The sequence below is a fragment of the Colletotrichum chrysophilum genome (assembly GCF_026319265.1).
Source record: "Colletotrichum chrysophilum strain AFK26 chromosome Unknown scaffold_28, whole genome shotgun sequence".
Classification (NCBI taxonomy): Eukaryota; Fungi; Ascomycota; class Sordariomycetes; order Glomerellales; family Glomerellaceae; genus Colletotrichum; species Colletotrichum chrysophilum.
The window spans coordinates 429078-452825 of record NW_026517315.1 but is presented as its reverse complement, the minus strand read 5'-3'; the positions used below and the strand labels follow the sequence as shown (position 1 = coordinate 452825).

At 51.2% G+C, this 23748-nt stretch overlaps 5 protein-coding genes across 5 annotated transcripts; 3 read left to right on the top strand and 2 right to left on the bottom strand.

The window, feature by feature from the left end:
• Positions 1–3247: 3247 nt before the first annotated feature.
• On the bottom strand, positions 3248–4177 carry COL26b_004663 (uncharacterized protein; the record flags this gene model as incomplete). The annotated part of the gene is made up of 2 exons (XM_053177534.1): positions 3248–3573; positions 3724–4177. The coding sequence occupies 2 exons, from the start codon at positions 4175–4177 to the stop codon at positions 3248–3250; spliced, it is 780 nt and encodes a 259-aa protein (XP_053038648.1).
• Positions 4178–13780: 9603 nt separating this feature from the next.
• On the top strand, positions 13781–14347 carry COL26b_004662 (uncharacterized protein; the record flags this gene model as incomplete). The annotated part of the gene is made up of 2 exons (XM_053177533.1): positions 13781–13959; positions 14014–14347. 2 exons carry the CDS (start codon positions 13781–13783, stop codon positions 14345–14347), a joined length of 513 nt encoding a protein of 170 aa, XP_053038647.1.
• Positions 14348–16986: 2639 nt separating this feature from the next.
• COL26b_004661 (uncharacterized protein) lies at positions 16987–18482 on the top strand (the record flags this gene model as incomplete). The annotated part of the gene is made up of 5 exons (XM_053177532.1): positions 16987–17148; positions 17213–17317; positions 17375–17766; positions 17826–17890; positions 17983–18482. The coding sequence occupies 5 exons, from the start codon at positions 16987–16989 to the stop codon at positions 18480–18482; spliced, it is 1224 nt and encodes a 407-aa protein (XP_053038646.1).
• Positions 18483–18988: 506 nt separating this feature from the next.
• On the top strand, positions 18989–19585 carry COL26b_004660 (uncharacterized protein; the record flags this gene model as incomplete). The annotated part of the gene is made up of 1 exon (XM_053177531.1): positions 18989–19585. One exon carries the CDS (start codon positions 18989–18991, stop codon positions 19583–19585), a length of 597 nt encoding a protein of 198 aa, XP_053038645.1.
• Positions 19586–19843: 258 nt separating this feature from the next.
• On the bottom strand, positions 19844–23464 carry COL26b_004659 (uncharacterized protein; the record flags this gene model as incomplete). The annotated part of the gene is made up of 1 exon (XM_053177530.1): positions 19844–23464. The coding sequence occupies one exon, from the start codon at positions 23462–23464 to the stop codon at positions 19844–19846; it is 3621 nt and encodes a 1206-aa protein (XP_053038644.1).
• Between the last annotated feature and the right edge of the window lie 284 nt (positions 23465–23748).

The following is a 23748-nucleotide window of genomic DNA, read 5'->3' as shown; positions in this document are numbered from 1 at the left end:
CCGAATATTCCGATGTCGGATTCCAGCGAGAACACACCGACTTTTTCTATCATCATCATCATCATCATGATGGATTGATCAATATATACACTCATTCAATTATCCTCAATGTTGACTGCCTCATACACACTCTTGTGACAAAAGGTCTGTTGAGCTTCTTGTCCTACAATTCAAGCATGTCTCATCTTAGTCACCATTCGTGCTACTTCATTGAACCAAATTCGTCCTCCAGTCAAATATCACCATCGTTGACATTTTTTTCCCCGACTGTTCAATGCAACGCCAACAGTCGTCATAGGACGGCAGCGTGCAGTTTTGTGAAGGACATGTGTGCATACCTATATACGATTTTCTCGTTTGTGCGATGATCCAAGATCACGTCTAAAACGAGACAAGAAAGGTTCTCCCCGTTTTCATTATGAACTCGCCAGAGGTAGCTAATGTTCGGTCAGGCTGCTGTTGGTACTCAAAGTCTGACGAGGACAACGAAGAAGAACGGGGTTGCTGAACCCAACCCCGGCGAGTTGACTCTAGAATGTGCCCCTGAAGATCAGCCTCTGTGTACGGTCCTTCTGAAGCGCCATCTTAAGGAATACCGTAGAATCTTGTTCAGGTGGTTTTCCGCTCAACCCCTGTATACAAGGCTTTGGTAGGTCAGTCGTGGGGAAGTAGTTCTGTTAGTAATAATTCGACCAATCAATCCCCCTGTTTACGGGGGAGGGCGGAAAACCACTTGAACGAGATTCTACGGTAAGCGCGTAACAAGAAATGCTGCTAATTGGTCGCTTGGTTCCATGGCTTCGTGAGGTGGCTTCTGTGCCTCCTGTGCCTCTCTTGGCGTGCGAAACTAGATGGCTGAAATGAGAGGGGCTTCGGGCGCAACCTGGTTCACTGGTGCCTGATTTTCAGCACCGTCGGGGGCAGATCGATCAGCACAACATCCCACCCACCCACTTCAAGAAATGGCAGCCCAGACTCTTGCCAGCGGACTGGCTTCCGACCCTTTTCGCACTATTTTCACATCGAACGCAACTCCCACGAGCATTCGCAGACTACATCTGATCGGGAGCCGCAAGAAGATGACTGCTGAGCTTCGAGTTATTTCCTCTTCGCCTCACTCGACTTCCAACCAACAGCAAAAGTCGCAATGTCGTTATACGATTCAGGAGAGACGAGGAACGACAATTTAGCGAGGCGGCCTCATACGGACAATGGAGGAGCAAAAGAACCACCCGTTTCTCAGAAGGATGACAGATCCAACACAAGTACCAACGACGAGTCTGCATCTCAAACAGTTTATCGATGGCTACCTGGCCGTTGGAAACGGATACCGTTTCTCGCTGCCCTGTCCATTATCATGACTTGGGTGCTTTCCGGCACAATGATAGTTGTCGTTCTTGTTGCTGACGGCACTGCTACCGGTTCTTGGACAGTATCTCCAACTGTGCTGGCTGCCATCATTGCAACAGCCGCAAACATCCTACTCCAGCTTGCGCTTTCCAAGGGCATCGCGGTTTCGTGGTGGAGAAGGAGCATAGAGGAACCAACTTCAGTCCGAGATTTGCACGCCCGATGGATCGTTGGACAAGGCTTTGTTGACGCAGTGGAAGAAGTCGTTTTACGAGGACCCAACATCGCCGCTATTGCCAGTATTATGGCCACGATAGTCGCTATCAACTCCCCGCTAATACAGAGGGCGTTGACTCCAGGGCACGGAACCTTCGAGGGCCGCTTTGATCTGGGCGAGATCCGTATAATCCAGCAGTTGCCCCGGGGTTATTCTGGAATTTGGGACCACGACACAAAGTCCATTGGATATCCGACCGAAACGTTCAGCGACTTGGCAAGGCGGTATTTCTACTACCCAGGAATCATCCTAGAGAATAGGGCAGCGATCGGGGAGAATCTTGCATTTTGCGATGGGACATGCGCTGGTTGGCTCAAAGGAGCTGGCTTCTCCATTAGCTGCGATGCAGTGACCATAACTGAGCTGCCAAATCTCCACGACGCCAATGGAGCATACAATAAATCAACCGAGGTATTTTCGAGTGCCATCCGGTACAGCGAATATCCCGATTATACTGTCACGTCACCTGGATCAACCGCCAACCCTGTCACGCAGGATATACCTCGAGATTTCACGTACGACTCTGTTTGGAAGGCCGAGACTGGCTGCCCCAGCGACACGAAGAGTATAAGATTGGTCTCTCAACATTGTACACTTCGGCCTGCGATCGTGGATTACCCTATTGTTGTTATCAACGGAACTCTCTCTCTTGATCCGAACTACGGTTACCAGTCTGACAAAACGGTCTCCCTTGAGACTGATCAGCAGATGAGAGATGACGTTGATCCAAACATGCCTGTCAATACAACTCAGGGATCCTCGACTTTTGGGGGTATTGCTTCACTACTTGTGAGACGATTTTCCTCGCGAGTAAGCATGACAATGGAGAACGGGGGATGGAAGTAAGAAGCGGAGGGCTTGCTGGCATTTGAACTAGCCCGTTATGGCACATCAATGCTGAATGGAAGCTGTGCTCCAGCATTCGTGGATCCAGTACCATGGGTCTTCCAAGCTGTTCGAGAACTCATGTTTCGAGCCTCCGTGGAAGTGCCTATTGATGACTATCAGAGAAGGCGGTCTCAATTTTCACTGGACGAAAACTACGTGCTTACTGGACAGAAGCAGCGGCTTCAGGGCGAACACAGGGGACTTTCCACCATCTATATCGCCAACCACTCGTACCTATATGCCGCTGCTGCCATAACATTTCTTACGGGGCTCATGATCACACCCTTATTCTATGGTTATGCTAACTTGGGCCGACTGGTCTCTCTATCTCCTCTGGAGATAGCGAAAGCATTTGATCCTCCTCAGTTGCGTGAGGCTGCTTCCAACTCCGATGCGAAGACATTATTGGGTTCTCTGGGCAATAAGCAAGTGAACTATGGTATAGTCCATCGACATACATCACGCGGCTCGGCACTTCTCATGTTTGCGGATGCGGAGACTGCTCGGAAGCCAAAGCCGGGTACAGAAATACCAACATAGTATTCACTGTCAGCAGTTGAAAGCGACCTGAGTCTTCAAAAGTTCAATAGATATTTCTTTAACATTCCACCTTTCGACCGCCTGCGGCGGTCTAAATTGAACCACAAAAATGACAGTGTGTTCTTTGAATTTGAGATTATCCCGAAAGATCTTATCTGTGTCTGCTCACGGACAAAGCCAATCATTCACTCGTCAAGCCTGCTTCGGTACTTCGCTCTGAATCCATTCGTTGAACGTTGTTGGCTTCAGTTGAGTCTTCAACCATGGCAAGTCGGCCCCATAATCTCTGTCGCCGATGAATCGGAACATTGTGTTCAGATCGTTGACCAGCCAGATGATTCCTCTTGCCAAAAGCCCTGTTGTGACCGGAACACCCCTGCCTGTATGCTTCATGAAGGCCGCGTCAACCTGGCCGAAACTCATCTCATCGCTTGCAATTGAGAGAGCTTGGTTTCGTATGCCAGTTCTGTCGGGCCTGACCAGACCCTCGACTGCCCATCTGCCAATGTCTTTGGTGACTGTAACTTGCAATGTCTTCCCTCCCAGGTTATCTCTCCATCCAGTCATGCACAGCTGGCCGGGAAATCCCCACCAGGCATTGTCAGCAAACCAAGTTGGGCGAATGATAGTATAGTCCATGTTATGCGTTTCGCCCTCTTTAGAACTACAGGCATTTTTCAGGTGCCGTTCAATGTAGAACTTGTCTGAAAATGTCTTGCAGTATGAGGGGTCCTTGTCGCTCAGTTCGCGTCCACCGCGGTCCACAGATGAATACACGAAGTAGGGTATGCCGTGGGCCACTGCGGCGTCGATAAATGCCTTTCCGTCTGGTAGCTCGGTTGGTCCATGGGCCTGGGCGAGGAAAACTCCCGACTGACTCAACGTTTCTTGGTTGAGTTGTTCAAAGATGGCATTGGGGTTGCCCAAATCCCCAACCATAATGTTGATTCCACGGAACTTCTCTCGTAAGCGATCAGCAGCGGTTCCCGCCGCCTGTCGAGTGATTGCGTAAACTTGAGTTGGGAGAATCTTGATTTCGGCATGCGTTAACAATGCGTCGACAACGGCACCACCTTGGCGGCCAGTGGCCCCCAGTACGATGAAGGCCTTGATTTCAGACATGAGAGCTTGGTTTCGCTGTTGAACGCGGACGATCTTCAGGGTGTGCTCTTGTCTTCCATCGCATTTTGATGGGCTTCACCTCGTTTTATCCAACAACAGGATTGGTCCTATTGCATCCGGAGCATCAAGATCGTTGGCCTCTGCGACAGTGAGAGTGCAACCAAAGGGCTCCGAGCAAGGAGTTACCGCGCGCAACTTTTATCAGCATAGGAACAGTCGTCAGCTGTGGCGCTTTAGCGTTGGTAATCAAGATTTCACTAAACCAATATTGCTCGGGCTTTCTTTGCTTGTAAGTCCCGACCCGCGCGCTTAGCCACCTAGACTATGCCTTTGCGGCCCCGAGAACACAATTCAGATCCGATGCGAGCTCGAAGACACATGTGCAGTACGTGACGGGTACTTTAAGGAGTAATGGTAGAGGGTTGATCTAGACACCATACACTTAGTGAACGGTTCCCAAATGAGTAGGTACTGAGGAAAGCCTTTCATGGAAACCACATCAACCAATGCTCCTTGTTTTGTGCGTTCTATGTTCCTTTCCAAAGGCACTGTGTCAAATATTCATACAGAACAGTGATATATTTGAATGGGAATACAGCAGTTAAGCAAACTTTCGTCCAGAAATGTTTACAACCGAAGCAACTTTGACTTCAATAAACGTCATCTCGATGGGTATTGCAAAAGAAACAAGGTCTCTCACAGTACAAGTGATAGATTCTGCCCAGTAAAGATACAGTGCACAAACAAAACTGCACCGAGCAACATTGGAGCTGTACCCCTCAACACTAGCCACCATAAGCCACTGCCTCTGCACCGCACCTAAAGTGGCAGCCCAATAATAGGGCTCCTTCTTTAGAATTTCGGTGGACCCCTGGCCCTATTGGGGCTGTCCTCCATGACACCCCGCGTGTTGTGCTCCCTTCCATCAACATGACTCAACATGACTCAACTACGGAACGTTAAAAGACTCAAGTTCACCAAGCATCTAACCGCACAAGACTCTCCGTAAACTTATCCAAACGAGACTCATCTTACATTATGGCTGCATACATTCGAGTATTGTCAATTGATGACCTAGACCGATGCTCCGTCGTTGAATCAGCAGCTTTCCCGCCCGCGGAGGCAGCAACTCGCGAAAAGGTACGTAACCATCTCTGGACCGAAGACGATCTCGCAGGCATCTTATTCCTCGCTTCTCCGTCCTTGATATTTCTACCTTAGTTTGACGTTTGAGACGCTGTCCTAGATTGATTATCGCCTGAGTGTTTGCCCCGACCTTTGCTTGGGCTTGTTTGTCCCTGAGAACTCGACAATCGCCAAACCTGAGGGAGATATCCCGGTGTTCACTGCTCCTCCGACTGGTTCCGGCAATGACAAGCTTATTGCGCATATAATAGCGACGAAGTCAACGTCGCGAGTTGTCAAGGATGAGGACATGTCTTTCCCGCCGACCTGGAAGACGGATCCCACTGCCCAGTACGGTGTTGGTCATCAGGCCGAAGGAAGAACCATCGCTCTTCACTCGTTGGCTGTGTCGCCAACTTACCAGAGATCCGGATTTGGAAAGAAGCTCATGAAGTCTTACATTGAGTACATGAGGCAGAACGGCCAGGCAGATAGGATCTCAATCCTTACCTACGACAGACTCTTGCCTTACTATCAAGCCCTAGGCTTCACGCACTATGGCAAGAGCGCCTCTGAGTACGCAGGCGTTGCTTGGCACGATCTGGTTCGTTTCTTGACGCTATTTCACAATATTCTCAGACAGGAGCTTACAGACTTTAGGCATATGAATACTCGGCTGATGCCTAATTCATGTTTTCGTGATTGGCATGACCGTTCGTTCGGGCCTCATCCACGCACTGCAACATCCACATGGGGCTAAGTAGTAAACAATAAAAGGGATGGAACGCGCATATATCACATTTATTCATGCCTAAATAGAACATCCTCCCCTGGTATTGAGAACAAGCAATGCTGAAGTGGCAACCTACTTCTGTGAGCTAATGCTAACAAGCAAAGAAAATCGCGACGTAGGCGCCTCATCGCAGATGACGTACAGTTGGATGACATGCTACTCAATGCAGTCAATGGTGTCACAGCACACGGGTGTGTTTGCGCTGACATCGAAGCATCTGAAGCTGAGCTCTCCGCTGCATAGACCATTCCGGGGTCCACATCTGGCGTTCACACCTGTGCTGAACGTGGCGAGGGCCACAGTGAACGCTGCGACGATTGTGTTCGAGAACTGCATTGTGAAGTGAGAAAGCGTTGGCGGTGAAATGAATCGCAGTTGAGTTGGAAGAATGAAGAAGGTACGGACGAGATGAGTGCACTTGAAGGTTAGGTTGTGACTATGCAGGACCGACGTTGCCCATTTATGACATTTTCTGGCGCGTGCCGAGTATTTCGCGGATATCATCCGACCAGAAACAGCCGTATTCACGAAGGGCCATGACTACTCCTGGTTCATTCTGTCTCATCGATGCTCGGAGGAGCTCATCTTGTAGTCGAGTCAGATGGGGTATTAAAATAGTTATTTTGCAATCAAGAATGGATATTCGACGCAATCAGTCCCTTGCGACTCCGTCTATCCTCAAGATGTCGCAGATCGCACAAAGTAGAAGATCGTCACGCCGGGAATGGTGTGCAACGACTCCGTAGGACCCAGTATTCCCTCCAGTTTCAGGAAGCCGGTGGGTGTGCCAAGCACAGTCCTGTAATCCAGAGGCAATAGTGCTCGTGTCTCAACATGATTTCCATGGTCTGGCAGAGCTGTTGATAAGGTAGATGGATTGAGTCTTGCATGCGTGGTATCGCTCGCTCCACGGAACGGCTTTGATAGAACCTTCAGTTACAGGCAGCTGCTCGGTATCCGTACAAATGCAAGTCATCGCAAAGCTTAATCCTAACTGCGCCAAGCTGCCGGCTATTGTAGCACATGATTCGTGTGCCCGCTGGCTCGTAGCGCCTCTGTTGCACGGGAACCCCCGCTAAGACGCCCGGAACTTTGACGGACACATCACTGTTCGTCTCATGGCCCGATGTCTCAGCAGGTTTTTCAAAAGCTCACGTGGCAACTCTGGTCTATGACAGCTACTTCATCCTCATGCAGCCGGCGATTTTGACACACCACCTAGCATTGCGCATCCCACGACCGACTTGCCATCATGGTACGAACGATTGACCTCTTGAATGGTGACTTTACGGTCCACATCGACCGAACGACGGGCGCTGTCTTAGAGATTGTGGACCCTTCTGCCGACATTCCACTCAACTGGGTCAGTTCCCCAGCTAATGCACCCTGGCAGCCCCTGGGAAGTCGCTGGGGACTAGGCTTCGCGGACCTCGGTGCCAATCTACTGCATCGGGTGCACTGGAACAGTCCGCACATCGAATCCTCGGCTGAGCACAATGCTACGGACGCCAAGTACTGTTACGGCCCACTAGAGGTCCTTGTGCGCCGTCGTCTTGACAGTCAAACTGGTTCCTTCACAGAAACCTACGAGTTCACGAACAGGGGAACATCACCGCTTAATCTAGCTGCGAAAGGCGAGCAGTCCTTGGCAATTTACACGCCATTCAACGACCACTACACCAACACCACTGATTCTTTGGAAAACCGCACGCACGCACATGTTTGGGCGCATGGAGGCTGTTCATCATGGGTTAAGCTTAGTCAAATGGGCGGTCGCGGCCGTGACTTAGGCCTCGTTCTGACGCGAGGAGCTTTGTCGGGATACAGCATTGAGTCTCGAGATGAAGTAACCCATTCAAACACTCGGGGCGTCTTTCTTCTTCACCCGTCCATGCCGGTGCTGCAGCCGGGTGACTCCGGTGTCGTCGAGTGGACCTTTTTCTGGCATTGTGGTTGGGACGACTTTTTCTCTCAATGTGCCCGTCGTTCGAGTCAGTTCATCCATTTCGACATTCCAAAACACACTCTCGTCAGTGGGGAGAGCGCCACTATTCGCATGAGAGGCAGTTCGAAGGCTGTCAACTCCACAACAACAGTCAATGGACGAGAGGTCCTACAGACGAAAGACGGCTTTCATTATATTCATGATGCAGGAGATTTTGGCGAGAAGACATTGCGGATTTCTACCGGAAAGGGGAACGAGCGACGAGAATCGCTCATCTTCTTAAACACGGTCCCCAGCTACGATGACTTGATTCGAAGTCGAATCAGATTCATTGTCGATCACCAACAAGTCACGGACACCAATGATTTCTTACATGGTGCCTACATCGTCTTCGACAACCAAGCAGAGGCGCACCCGTTCTACGAGACTCAACAGGATCGAAACGCAGGGCGCGAGCGAGTGGGGATGGGTGTTTTGATTGGTCGATGGCTGAAGAAACATCCCGATGCTAGATTGCAGGAGTCATTTTCGGCGTACTACTCCTTTGTATGCACAAAGCTTCAAGACAAGAACGGCTTCGTCTACGATGCGCCAGTTGGGACAGGTACTAGCAACCGGAAGCGCCTCTACAATTGGCCATGGGTTCTGCAACTTCACTTGGTAGCTGCTGCAATCGGTATCCCGGCCGTTTTGGGTAAAGCTCCCATGGAGAGGTTCATGATGACCCTTGAGAACTTCTATGCTGAAGGTGGCGAGTCGCTCTATGCTATCGGGCTGCCCGTACTTGAGGGACTTCGAATGCTTCAGGCTTCAGGGGACGAGAAGTCATTTGAGCGAGCCAGAGATCTATTCATTGGGCACGGGCACAATATCCTTAGGCGCGGAACGAATTATCCCCCGTTCGAAGTTAATTTTGAACAGTCTATTGTTGCGCCTGCAGCGAACATTCTGTTTGAACTTTATCGATCAACAGGGGATAAAACTTGGCTTGATGGCGCCCAGGCTCAACTAGAGGTCCTTCTCAGGTTCGCCGGAAAGCAACCAGACTACAGAGTTCATGACGTCGCCATTCGACACTGGGACGGGCATTGGTTTGGGAAAGATCGCATGTGGGGGGATACATTTCCTCATTATTGGAGTACTCTGAATTCGATTGCCCTGCATCACCAGAGCAAGGCGACTGAAGATGCAAGGGCTCAGAAACAAGCCGACGGAATCCTTCGAGCCAACATGGCACTCTTTACCCCTGAAGGTAGAGGGTCCTGCGCCTGGATTTATCCCACGTCCGTGAACGGGAGAGCTGGACACTACAAGGATCCGTATGCGAACGATCAGGACTGGGCACTCGCCCATCTTTTACAAATCGAGGAAGACAACATGTTGTCGGTTTAGCACAATAGCGTTGTCTCAGAGGATCAGCTTCCAATATGCTTCTTGTTTTCCGTTCTCTCCAATATACTCAGACATAGACTTGAATTACGTTAGACTTGATTAATGTATCTCAATCTGTTTGTGTCAATAGCCTGTGTGATTGCGGCCAACTCACTCAGGCCGTTATTAGAGACAAAGTATTGCCCAACGTGCCTAACACGTGCTACCGGTCTTTCTTACGGTTTGGCACGCGGGACAAGTCCATCCGGGCGATGCTAAGATTGGAGCAAAACTTCCTGATACTTGTAAGAGGATCGCGTGTGAGACGCCTTCGACGTCTAGAGCTGATGGCTGATAGTTTGAGCGCAGCCATCAATCTTTCTTCCCTTGAATCCTGACATGGCTGGATTCCTTTTACAAGCCGACTTGAGAATAAGATTTGGGAAAGCGATGCCCGGCGCACACTTAACTGTGTGCGGTACTTTCTTCTTCGGATCGCATCTCATTAGTTCGTCGTCAGTGTAAGTGGCGGCTATACACAGCCGTTGCTAACTACATCCGTTCAACTGACTCGGCGCTAAGTTGTTGAACTGCACTGTCATAGGACCGCCTCCAATTTTAGGCTCCCTCTTCTTTCACCTAGTTGTCTACGCTTTCTTTGATGACTTTTGGTGATCTGATCAAAGGAAAAGGTTCGTCAATCCTATTGTTTGGTTTCTTTTTTATACGTATCATACCGGCCATCATATCCAAAAGTTGCTTGACAATGCAGGTTCACATTCATTTGCCAATCAAACCCTTCCAATAAAATGAGTGACTCACCACCGCATGTTTTCGAAGACAAGTCTTCGGTGGCATATGGCGTCGTCGCCTTCTTACTACTTTTGTCGTGTTTAATGGTATTCCTGCGATCATGGACACGTGCAAAAATCCATCAATGGGGGGCTGACGACTGGGTAGCCCTTCTAGCATTGGTCAGTTCTCAAGTTTGCTGGGTATTGGCCATGGGAAGTTAACAATCAGGCAGTCAATGATTTTTGCTTGCGGAATTAGTATTACTCAAAGTAAGTTGACCCGTACGAAAATCTCCGGCAACGGTGACGATACTCATATATGTGCTCCTCTCAGTGACTAGATATGGGTTGGGGAGGCATGCTTCGACTCTGTCGCCAGAAGATCTTGTTTTATACCAGAGGGTACGTAAGTCTATTTTGTATATTTTCTCATCAGCTGACAATGTGAAGGCTTTCTTTGTATCCCTATTTTTCTATATCACGACTCTCGCTGTCGTGAAACTCGTGTTCCTACTCCAATACTACCGCATCATGTCGGTGTCGAACATGCGTGTGGTTTACATTGCCATGATTGTGTTGGTAGCGGTCTGGGGCATCGGACAAGGAACGTTTGCACTTGTTGCATGCATCCCTCTGGAAGGATTTTGGAACCCTAGTGTTCATGCAAAGTGTGTTCCAAATGCCCACATTGCTTGGTACATCAGCGCGCTGTTCAACATATTTACCGACATCATCATCATGATTCTTCCTCTCCCAGTCATCCGGAAGCTGAATCTTCCCGGTTCACAAAAAGCTTTCCTTATTGGTATTTTCAGCGTCGGCTTCTTGTAAGTTGCTCTTCCCACCGAGTCAACCTCACTTGCCAGTTTGAAATCTGACTGTGATTAATTATTTCAAGGACCGTGGCAATATCCGCTATGAGAATCAAGTTTCTTACGCTTTTGCCGGATCCAACATGGTCCAACTTCGAACCCGTCCTTTGGTCTCTCGCAGAGTTGACATCGGCCATTACTTGCGCTTCTCTGGCTACCCTGCGGCCTCTTCTCACGCGCTTGAGCAAAACACGCGAGAGAATTAGCGACACAGAAAGCGTGGCCCAAATGGTCGCAACCAATAAGCTTGCGGGCAAGTCTTTCCCACAAGTAGCCCCGTCATCAACAGGTACCCGAGAGACTTTGGTGATCTCAAGTAACGACATCAATCCCTTGACTCAAGAAGTGTGAACGAACAATTTCTACTGTTCTCCTTGATTTTTTAGTGGTCAAAACAATGCAGCAGGCGATATCATATACTCAGTATGCATAGATGCGGAACAACGTGGGCACCTTAGCACCTCAGTTATTATCAATTCTTTGAGTACAAAGCTATGTCTGATGCTTCTTGGAACAGAATTATTTTGCAATGTGATAAGCCTGCATGAGGACTAAAGTCGATTGATCATGCGAGCTTGGATTGCCACCTGCCAAGAAGTAGGAAGTTTTTGCCATATCTCCGCACGATTTCACCATCAACTCCGACCTAACTGGCCTTGGCTTTTATGAGCTCTGGTGCATCATTCATGAGAGTAGCATCATAGCTTACCATGCATAATTTGATCAGACTGGATCTGAGACGATGTGCATTCAAGTGAAGAGAATACTTCGACAGCGTGTCTTGAATTAGATGTGGAACATGCACATGGTCTGCATCGAAGCCAGGCAGACAGCCTAGACAGGAGGGACTGAGACATCGTCAGATCGACCATCATATCCAGGTCCCAAGCATTTGTCACTCCGATCACTTGATGTTATATACCATCGCCCTTGCGTTTGACGCCATTTGCCAAGATGCTCTCCGTCATTCATGGCCAACCACAAGCCGCACTTTCTCAATGATGTGACTGCAAAGTAGATTTATATATGACGAAGATTCGACAAAGACAGTCACAATCGAGCGGCAGTAGCCAAGGACGAATGGGCGTGCCATTTGACGGCTCAATGACGGTCCCAACAAAAGTGTCAATACATGATATATTAATTTAAAGCCCGCTAACCAGGCAGCGCATGCCAGTCAACCCTTCGCTTCAATATCCGAACGCAGTTCAACATGATGGACCCAAAAGACAACGTGAACACCTCAGCTACCGCGTCTGTACTCAGCATCGGCATGCGAGCCGTGGACGAGAAAGCGACCCTGCCGTCGGACTCGGAGACAACGCGAGACATTCGGCAACGTATCCTGGAAGACCAGGCTGGTTCAAGCGCGACACAACGGCCGACAACTAACCTGTCCAGTCTCTGGCGTCGTCAGAACAACTCAAAAAGGCCCGGTGACATTGCGACTCAACCTTCCGTATTCGACGATCCCCAACTAGCGGTGTATTTCCAGCCGTCAGACAAATACGAGAACCGGCATCGTTTCGATGCGAACTTTCGCTGGACTTGGGCTGAGGAGATACCACTGATCAGGAAGATTGACTGGCGTGTGACAGCCTGGTCTTGCCTTGCGTTTTTCGCACTCGATCTAGACCGATCCAACATTAGCCAGGCCAACTCGGACAATTTTCTGGAAGATCTAGGCTTGGACACGAATGACTACAATTTTGGTCAGACGGTGTTCCGAGTCTTCTTCTTGCTGGCTGAATTGCCGAGTCAATTGATCAGTAAGAAGATTGGACCGTACGCTGATACCCATACGCAATTGCCGCTCTGATGCTGCGACGTGCTGTTAACACGCAAGCCTAGCGATCGTTGGATCCCTGCACAAATGATCCTCTGGAGCATCGTGAGCGCCTCCCAATTTTGGCTCAACGGGCGGTCTTCGTTCCTGGCGACCCGCGCAATCATTGGGCTGCTTCAGGGCGGTTTCATTCCCGATGTCATCTTAGTACGTCCACGTCATGGCCTAATTCAGCCACCAACGGCCTTCATCCGCTAACCTTTTGCTCTACTTTAGTACATGTCCTACTTCTTCAAGAGCACTGAGCTCCCATTTCGTTTGGCCTTGTTCTGGATGGCGAATCGTTTAACCGATGTCATTGCGCCGTTACTAGCGTACGGCCTTCTCCGTCTTCGAGGGTACCATGGCTACGAGGGATGGCGGTGGTGAGGTTTCATTCTTCCACTGCCGACATGCGGATGTTGACCGAGCTTAGGCTATTCCTTCTCGAAGGCATACTGACGTTAGTCATTGGGATCTGGTCCGTGTTTATCATGGTGCCCTCTCCCACACAGACAAAGGCGCTTTGGCGGCCTAACGGATGGTTCACCGAGCATGAAGAAAAGATCATGGTGAATCGCATCTTACGAGATGACCCGTCCAAGAGCGACATGCACAACCGCCAGGCCATAACGTTGAAGATGCTGTGGGAATCGCTGTGTGACTACGACCTATGGCCGATCTACATGATCGGCCTTACGTTTTCTATTCCAGCCGGACCACCTGATCAATACCTAACTCTAACTTTAAGACAATTGGGCTTCGACACCTTCGACACTAACCTACTTAGTATCCCTTGCCAAGTTGCAACCACAACCAATGTGAGCAGAAACAATGTGGGTTTCTTCGGAACTTTCAATGAGAATTAACATCAATAGATGCTCATCTTGACGTGGATTTCAGAAAAGATCAACCAGAGGGCATTGCTTGGCATTCTCGTCGAGCTATGGCTGCTCCCCTGTGTCATTGCCCTTGCAGTGATCCCCTCCGGCGTCAGCAGATGGGCCACATATGCGTTGGTAATCGTACTATTGTCTTATCCCTCCCCCCATCCCATGTAAGTGTGTCAATGCACCTACCCTTTCTAGGAGTTTCCTTGACACTTGACAAGGCAAGTTGGCTGGGCGAGCCGCAACTCCAACACCGTCAGGACAAGAACGGTCTCGGCCGCGCTCTACAATATGTCTGTTCAACTTCAATCCATCATCAGCGCCAACATCTACCGACGAGACGATCGTCCGGAGTACCGCCGTGGCAATAGGGCGCTGGTCGGAATCGCAAGCCTCAACGTGGTGATCTACGCGGCTGCTAAGGTCTATTATGTCTGGAGGAACAGACAGCGAGACCGGATCTGGGACGCCATGTCACCGGAGGAGCGCCAACGATACCTCGATACCACCACAGACAAGGGAAGCAAGAGACTGGACTTTCGATTCGCGAGTTGATTTTCTGCTCTGTAGGATTTTGCTGGGTTCTGTGTTGGGACTTTGCTGGGCCTGCCTTATGGAAGTAGTAGTCGATGGAAGATCGCTTGCTGGGGGTCGGCATGTTATCTCCACCGGATGGCGAAGGGGTTACCCTCCAAATATCAGTGCGCGCAGGCATTGTTGGTTTAATTGGGACCAGCGGACATGCATCCGTGATAACCGGGCGCTGCTCGTACTTACGAACAAGGGTGAATCTGACGCAATGCGATGGCAAAAGTGGGAACGGACGAAGTTGACCGCGATTTTGGGTATTTGTCCGATGAATTCCGACAGGATGGGAGGCTGGGAATAGCGAGCTTGCTGGGAATAACAGCCAAGCGTGTGGGAGACTGGTGAGACCGTGAGGTGATGGTAAGTGAGGGTAACTGTCGACCTGTCAGACGGTCGGCGACCTTGGCACTGGGTTAATGAAACCACCGCTCCAATGACGAGGATTTGGGTAATAGTCTAAGTTTCGGCACCGAATTAGAAAAGAGATTGGAGGCGGCCACGGGGGATATTCTTCGAGGCTTTGGACCCTGCACCATGTCATTTTAGAGTCAGTCAGTGCCTGTCATGAACTCATGGTGTCTCACCACTCGAGTCGACAACAAGTCACAATTCCACGGGAATTCTTCGAAGAAGCCCGAGGAAATGGTTTGGCTACGCACAAACAACAAGAGGGCTGAAGAGCCGGAGAGTGTCAATGGCTGCAGCCTACCACACAAGACAGCCGATGGACGGCTTGGACCCGGACGGGGCCCCCAAAAACGGACGCCAATGGCACCGTAATACGAGTGGAGCGGACCGGTGAGACAATCAGTTCCTGAATCGAGAGTAGTTCATGTTCACGTTTCTTCTGACTCTCCCTCCCGTGTCCCGCGTTCCGCGTCTCCTCCCACATTGCCTTTTTCCTCCTTTTTCTTTTTTTTTCTGCCCGGCCTCCCAACACCGTCTCATTGCCGACGTTGCCACGGTGCCTGTCACCTTGAAGACAATGTCTGTGCTAAAAGTTCTTTAGTGCACTTCCCAACATTGAACCTGCATTAGCAGCAATTTTGTTCTGACGGAGAAGCTCGCCTCCGTCCACTGGCGTGCAGCTTACCGTATTTGTAGATGGCTGCTTCGGTTTTGTGGTGAACAGGCAGATAATGTGGGCGGCGCACGTTTGACAGGCGGCTGCGGCTGGACACTTGAAGAATTAAAAGACTGGGTAACGGCGAAGCTGATCTTTTCACTAGAGGCAGTTGGAGGCGAAGTCTTCACGTCTTTCGCAAAAAGAGAAATAAAGTGGCACCACACTGAGAAAACGGTTCAGTGTGAACAAGACAGGCTTGCTTGCATAGGGGATGCAACTAAGACGGCGCAAAAAGGAAGCATTCGCGACGAACCCCTCAATTGATGCCGGGACCGGTCCGTTGAAGATGGCCTCTCTTTGGAGGAAAGAGGATGCGAATATGCTCCTCTCCTCCGGACCCCTCTCATATGGAAGCCGTTAAGAGAAACAATTGACACGCCAAGAGCCATCACTGCATAGATGGAGCGTGCGAATGTCACCATCGCTTTTCCAGATGCGGGCGATTCATCGCCGCACTTGGCCCCCAAATCGACTCAACTCGTCGAGTCCCCTCGTCCTCCTCGTCGCAGTGGATTTGATTCCCTGTCACCAGCCTCGTGGGAAGCTGGTAAACTGTAGAGCGAGAGGCAAGAAAGGGTCGGAAAAAAAAGTCCTGTCTGTCTGGTGTTTGAGGAGGGGACCCATTGCGACCCTCTCGTGGGCCCGAGGGACCCAATTCTTTTCTTTCCACGCGTGGTGAGCCCCTTGGCGGAAGGGACCCCCGAGGTTCGCTTTTCGGAGCTAATGCGGGGGAAGCCATTCCAGACAATGGGCTCGTCGGACGGTAACTGAACATGGCCATTTCACCGGCCACTAAGAGCACCAGCTAAGACCGACTTGGCTGATAGTGTGTGAGGCTGGATTACCCGAGATGTGGTATGCCCCATCTGCCGACATTTGCTGACAACCGCGGCCCTGAATCTTGAATACCTACCTACACACACACTGAGCCAAAGGCCCAAAGCCTCGAGGATGGAAAGCCGAGGGTACCTGAGGGAGAGGGGAGGGGACCCAGCCAGAAGGATTCAAGTCCCGCTTTCATCACAGCCCAACGCTGAAGATCGGTCTCCCATACAGGAAAGGCTCTGGTCGAACTCCGATGGAACCTGCCGGGGGGTGTGTACCGTGGATTCCGCCAGATGCAGGTCTGCACACACACTTGCGTGTGTGTGTGATGATCCAGGGGTGCGCGCACATTCGGCCTTCCACTCACGGCATGACTGACAGGGCCAGGCCGCACACATCACACGCAGGCACGCACGGCATGTTGCGTGGGAAGTTCCACTCCCAAATTCGGGGGTGCATATCCATATCTTGAACCGGTCCCTCCAATCTTCCCTTCTCGTCCGGTCCCTCATGAAATGGAGAACCTCTAGAACGAACCGTCCCATTTTGTTGCGGCTCTTCTCGGCGCCAGGTCCCTCCTTGGACACGACTCGTTCGTTCGGCCGCGTTTACTAGTATCGCATCGACATCATACGACTTCAATTCTTTCGATTCGATGGCGACGGCCGAAGACAACGAGAACCGCGGCCCCGAGCTGTTCGCCGTCGGCGTCACGCTCGTCACGGCCGCCGGCATAGCGATCCTCCTCCGATGCTATGCCCGAATCTGCCTCGTCAAGAACTTTGGATTCGACGACTACTGCATGTTGGCTGCTATGGTACGGAGCCCTTCGTCTGCATCGATCTGGGTTATTGGATCAGGACTGACTGGATTGTTCTTAGGTTTTCTTCGCTCTCTTCGTTGCATGCGCACTCACAGGTATTCACTATGGAACGGGACGTCATTACTGGGTATTGGAGGCACAGGATCGGGCAGACGCAATGAAGGTAAGTTTTCTGAGGATAAGCTCATCGTCTCGAGAATTGTTTGCTAATGGCTATTAGTTCTGGTGGTTTTGCTATCTCTGGTACTGTCTGTCGATGATCTCGTCCAAAATCTCCATTGGCTGGTTCCTGCTTCGAATTACCGTCCGAAAGATCGACATCTGGATCATTTACTTTGTCATGTTCTGCACCGTCTGCACCGGCGTCGTCTTCTTCTTCGTTACTTTGCTTCAGTGCCAACCGATCTCCTTCTTCTGGGAGCAGTACACCGGCGCAACCAACGGACACTGCATCAATATGGACGTCATCATCGCCCTCACCTACCTCTACAGCGCTTTCAGCGTCATCTGCGACTTCACCTTTGCGATTCTCCCCATCATTCTGATCTGGAAGCTCAAGATGGACCGCAAGACAAAGATTGCGTTGATTCCCATCATGGCCATGGCCTGCATGTTCGTGATGCCCCTCAAATCTTCGTTTCCTGGAACTCTCCACTGACCTGTCCTTCCAGTGCCAGCGCAGCCGTTGTTGTCCGCATGCCTTTCGTCAAGGACTTCAAAAACATTGATTTCTTGTGTAAGTCCCACTTTCTTCCTCTTTCACTCGCGATCGGGGTATCCCACGATCGAATTTAAGGTTGGTCAAGGTACTGACTCGCGCTCCCGCAGATGCAACCGTAGATATTGCAATCTGGTCCACCACGGAGCAGGGTCTGGCCATCACGGCGGGCAGCCTTGCGACCCTCCGCCCGCTGTTCCGCATGGTCGGGTACCGACTCGGCTTCACCTCCATGGGCCCCTCCGCGCTGCACGACTCGGAGCGCGGCAACCCCTCCGCCATGGGCGGACACCTCAAGGACGTCAGCAACAACAGCAGCGCCAGCCGCCACCAACGGCGCGGGCCGTTCAGTCTCACCACCTTCATGGCCAAGGACGACGCCGAGGCCCACGAGCTGGGCAGCAACAGCGACCAGGGCGAGAACCAGAACAAGTTTTCCTCGGGTAAGCGCCGCGTGTGGGAGTCGCAGGGCAAGCGCGACAACGAGAGCGAGACAGAACTGACCTTTGAAGCCTCCAAGGAGTCAAGTCAAGGGGGCGACAGGGGGGCCGGCGACAACCGCGATATCGTCGTCGTGCAGACCTTCTCGTTGAGGGAAGATCGGTTGTAGATGTAAACTTATTGTACCTAATTAATGAACGTAAAATAATTCCACCAACTCATGCCGAGGAAACGGCCAAAGGGGCATAGAAAAGCAATTCAAAAGCACGCTCTTTTATTTATCCTGGTGCAGATCTCTTGCGTGTTTGCTTGTCAAGACAGTGCGATCGATCATGTTCCGAGTGGACGCCACGAAGCTTGGTGGCAGGGCCGTGACAAGGGCTGGCTGCTGTGTAACATGCACTCGTTCGGCGTGACTCAATGGAAACATCGCAACGTTGCCTTGTCTCGGGTGTCCTGCCAGCGCAGCTTGTCTCGGCGGCCACGAGCCATATACGCGGAGACTTTCGAATTTTAACAAGACATTGAGATATAAGAGATTGCTAGTGCCTTGGAGCGAGTATCAATGGAATTTTGACCAAGTCATATGCAGAAATATTCTTCGAACTATTGCATTGAGTCCAACCAAAAAGACAGTATACGCTGCAGCAAGTATATTCACTCAGCTCTTCTACAATGGACGAAGAATTAGTGGGAAACTCCTTCCAGTCGGGGAGGCTCATCTTCAGGGCTATTGAAGATGACGAGGACGACAAGAGGTGGTTTCACGATCAGATCAAAAACGACCCGGTCGGGTTCGCACTCGGAGACTCCAATGTATTACGGCCGCAGACAAGACGCCGCAGTGATTCATTGCTTCTAGAGATTCAAGGTTTCCTCCTGGGCGTCATCATCTGTCTCCCCGCCGCAGACGGAGCAGCAAGTCCTCAACCAATCGGCGTGGTTGCACTCAACGATGAGGCGGGCGACAATTACCGCCATCACCATCGCCTCGCAGTCCTCAGCATTTCCATCGCGAAACCGTATCGGAATCTGGGTTATGGCGCTGAGGCAATCAACTGGGCGGTCGACTGGGCCTTCCGAAAAGCCAACATCCACTCCATCAGTCTGGGCTGCGTCGAATACAACGACCGCGGGAAGCATCTGTACGAGAAGCTGGGCTTCGTTCTAGAGGGCCGTTACCGCAAGTCGCATTTCCACGAGAGACAATGGTGGGACGTGCTTCTGTACTCAATGTTAGAGGACGAGTGGAAGGGATTGAGGGGACAGTAGTGGAGGGGGTTTCCAATGGAAGCCTGCGAGAGTCAATCAGGTCGCCCGCGTTCCATTTGGTATCACTATCATGATCTCGTCCAAACTAAGACCATTCAGATATCTCGAATTCCCAGACATCGCCCCATGTATTTTGTACAAGGTCATGAATGGGCTCGAAGGTTCATGACTCCCTTTTGTTCCAGCATGTCGACATATTTGTTTACCGTGCCAGTCGGTCACAGTCCATTAGCCACATTAACACAATGCGGATGCGGCCTACCCACGGAACTGGCTATTCGTACTCATCTGCTGCGCCAACGCAGCCTCCAGGCGGTCCATTCGCATGGCTTGAGCTTTCGCAGACTGTTCCTGTTCAGTCATGCGACGGTTGAGTCGCTGCTCCAGCAGACTAACCCGGTTGCTCAGGGTGCTGAACTGTTGATCTAACGACGTCTTGCTTACTTCGACCAATGTCCTACAGTTGCCGATTAATGTGGTATTGGTTTGGATAGCATCCTCCATTCTCGCCAGACGTTCTTCAACAGCAGGGCTGGTTATGCTCTGGCTTTTCAACCCGCTTTCCAACTTGGAAAGCCTGGCACTCATGCTTTCATCCATGCTGTTCCGCAATAATTCCACCCTCGCCATCACCGACGCGAGATGCTTGCCTGTTGTGGCCAGCCGGTCATCGACCTCCTCTGCAAACTCTTGCTGCCGGTATTGTATCCCTTTGAGGGTCTTCGTCGTGACTTTGGCACTTGCGTCTACACGCGAGATACGGTCATCCGCAATCTTGATTCGGGTATCAAGCTTATGGTCTCGATCAAGCTGTTCCCTCTGTTCTTTTCGTCTTGCTGCCATCGATTCAATGTCTAGTAGACTCGCCCGATTTTTGTTGGCTTCTTCACGTTGAGTCTGCCATTCTCTTGCTTCGTCGGTAGTTTGACGACATGATTCAACTTCCTTGCGGAGTGAAGAGAGGTCTGCAGCAAATGTATCAAGTTTTTCCAATGCTGTCTGGCATTGGGATGCTGTGAAAACGGTAAGATCATTGTGAGCTTTGTGGACATCACGGGAGAGGTCGCCAGATTCCCGAACAAGCTTCACCTGCTCTTGAAGCGTTCGGATGTTCTCGTCGTGCTCGACGGTCGTCCTATCAAAGTCACCAACCGCCTTTTGAAGAGCGTGGAGCTCGTCTTTGTGCTCGCCAAACGTGGCTTCAAGGGTTTTGACGTTCGCAGACTCGCTGGTAGTCTTTTCAAGGCTGTCGACGACAGTCTTGAGAGTATGGAACTGGTCCCTGTATTTGCCAAAGTCGGTTTCAAGAGACTCAACTTTGGTGTTGAACTCGTCGTTCGTTCCCTTAAGGCTGTCCACTGCGTTGGCGACTACTTGAGACTGTTCGCTTTGGTGGTCAACCTTGGCTTCGAGTGAGTCAAGCATGGCATTGAACACGTCGTTCATTTTCCTAAGGCTATCGATTGTTTTGGTGACTGTTTGAGACTGTTCGCTCTGCCGGTCAACCTTGGCTTCGAGTGAATCAAGCGTGGCTTTGGACTCCCCGCTCGTCTTGTCAAGCATGACAGTCGACGCTCTTAAGGAGTTTAGGATATTCATATGCTCATTCAGCTTGGTCGTCGAATTCTTGGTGAGTTGAGCAACGGTCTCCTCCATGGAGCTCAGTCTTCCTAGATTCCCGTCGACTTTGGAACTTAGAATCGTGAAAGCCGCACTGTGAACACTAGTTTTGCCCAACTGGCTAGTCGTCTCTTCTGATTTTGCAAGTCTCAGTTTGAAAGTGTCAAGCTCAGCCCGATAATTCCCAATGGTCGTTTGTAGGTGGCTGGCTTTTGCCTCAAGCTCTTGCAGTGACTGCGTCATGTTTTCGTCCGCTCCCGCCTTGCCTTGGAGAGATTGCAGCAACGTCTCCTGAGCGTGAGCAACAATCTTGTTGTGATGATCGTCGAGCTGCCTGTGGTAGTCGTCCAGCCGCTTATGATGGTTGTCCAGTTGGCATTTTTGATCGTCAATCTGCTTCTGGTGGCTGCCAAGCTGATGCGACTGATCGCTAGATTTCCTCTCAAGATCATCCACCCTTTGCTCGACAGATTGAAGCGCCTCGCTTTGCTTACCAGCGTCTTCTTGGAGTGATTGCAGTGCCTCTGCATGAGCATTGGCCTTTGAGGGGCCCGGCATTGTCGCCTGCTCGGCGACATTGCCGACATTGCCGTGGGACTGAGGCGATTTGAGCTTTTTCTCGTGCTCGCTAACCTTTGTCTTGAGGAAACTCAGAGCTGTTTCTTGCTTGCCCGTTTTGGCTTCGAGTGAACAAAACTTGTCCTTGTGGTGGTCCGACTTTGCTTCAAGAATGCTGAGTTGTTTTTCGTGGGCGTTGGTCCTCATTTCGAAGGAAGATAGAGAGCCCCAATACTGGCTGGTACGCGTCTCAAGACCGCCCACTCTCTCTTCACTTCTGCTGGACTTTGATTCCAGAGAAGCCAGCCTGGCTCGATGGTCGTTTGTTTTCGTATTGAGTTCGAGAAGCTGGACTCCGTGTTCGCCGGCCCTTGACGCGTGAGAATGAAGCATACCAGCATGTTCTCCGGCCTTTTCTTCGAGATACTGAAGCGTGTCTCTGTGCTCGCCGGCACGTTCGTTGAGAGAATCAAGTCGATCTTCATGCTTAGTTCTAAGCTCCTTAAGCGCATCACTGTGCTCTCCAGCACGTTCCTCGAGAGAATCAAGTCGGCCCTCGTGCATGGTTCTAAGCTCTTTAAGCGTATCTCTATGCTCACTAGCACGCTGGTTGAGAGAATCAAGTCGATCCTCATGCCTAGTTCCAAGGTCCTGAATATCACTCGTGGTCTTTTCAATCATGGCGACCAATTGATGTGATGTGTGCTTCTCAGTGGGTCCAGATCCTGGTTCGAAATGAGTTGCGTCCGCTTCCACGTTATCAGGAGCTGGACTAGGTGCTCTCGCCCATGGAGAGGGTAGATCGTCCTCTATGCAACGGCGCTTGGTGGGAGTTGGATCGAGCTCGCCGGGGTGGGGCTTGCGCTTCTGGGCAGGGTTTCCCTCGAACTGGATGAGCTCGTCGACGGTGACTTCCATGGCGTTTGGTGTCAAAGGCCTAGAAGGAGGAGAGGGCGGGGGTTGGGGGTCGTTATTTCTGGGAGGAGGGGCCATGGATGTTCGGGTAGACGACTGGTCACGGTCATAGCCAGTGCTCTGAGAGCGAGAGCGCAAGCCTTCGCCTTTGATTCTGAAGGGAGCAGGGGTGCCTCGATCTTCAGGAAAGCGACCAAGAGTAGGGGGGTCATCAGGGTCGATGAGGAGAGAGTAGTCGCCGTGTTGGAGGAAGCGGTCCCAATCAGCATGAAGCCTCTCCCATTCGGCGGTGATGTCGTCTCTCCTGGGCCATCTGGGCAGGGGAAGGTCGCCGCCGCGGGTGACCCAGGCATCAATGAGGTCGGTCAAGAGATCCTCATGGCGCCTTTGGATGTGGCGGTTGTTGAGGTATGCGTCGCGACGGTCAGCGTAAAGGTTGACGATGAATTTGGTATCGGAAACATTTGTTCCAATTCCCCACTTGAGACGGACGAATTTCCAGAAGTTGTCATGGTCGAAGGAGAGATGCTGTGCCATGAGCAGGAGGCGGAAGAGGACGACGAGATTGATCCAGATGGTGCGTTTGCGATAGTAGAAATCCTTGGTTTCGTCTGCGCCTTTTAGGGGCTTGTCATACTTGCCGCCCAGGCGTCTCACGTGGACAGGATTGAGGAAGAGAGCGTTGGACTTGATGGGATCATCGGGCCAGGGGAGGACTGCCAGGGATACGCCGCTGATGAACCATATGTCCTGGGGGGTCCTCTGGTGGTAGTCCCGTTTTACCATTTCGACGGTTCAGCCGGAGGCTCTCCAGCTCCAGCTCCAGCGCGGGTGCCGTGGGATGAAGTCACGACTGGGTCGTGGTGGCGGTGGTCGTTTTGAGATTCATGGAATGAGATGTGAGAAGGGCCAGGTGGATGTGTGGAGGGACGGAGAGGATGGCCCGGTTCGACGTGGTGGTGGTGGAGGAGGTGTAGGGTGTGTGGTATGTGGTGTGGATGAGAGTGAGACATTGGGGGAGCTGGGGCATCTGGTGTCGCGGTCGCGGAGGTGGATGAAATTCTTCACCT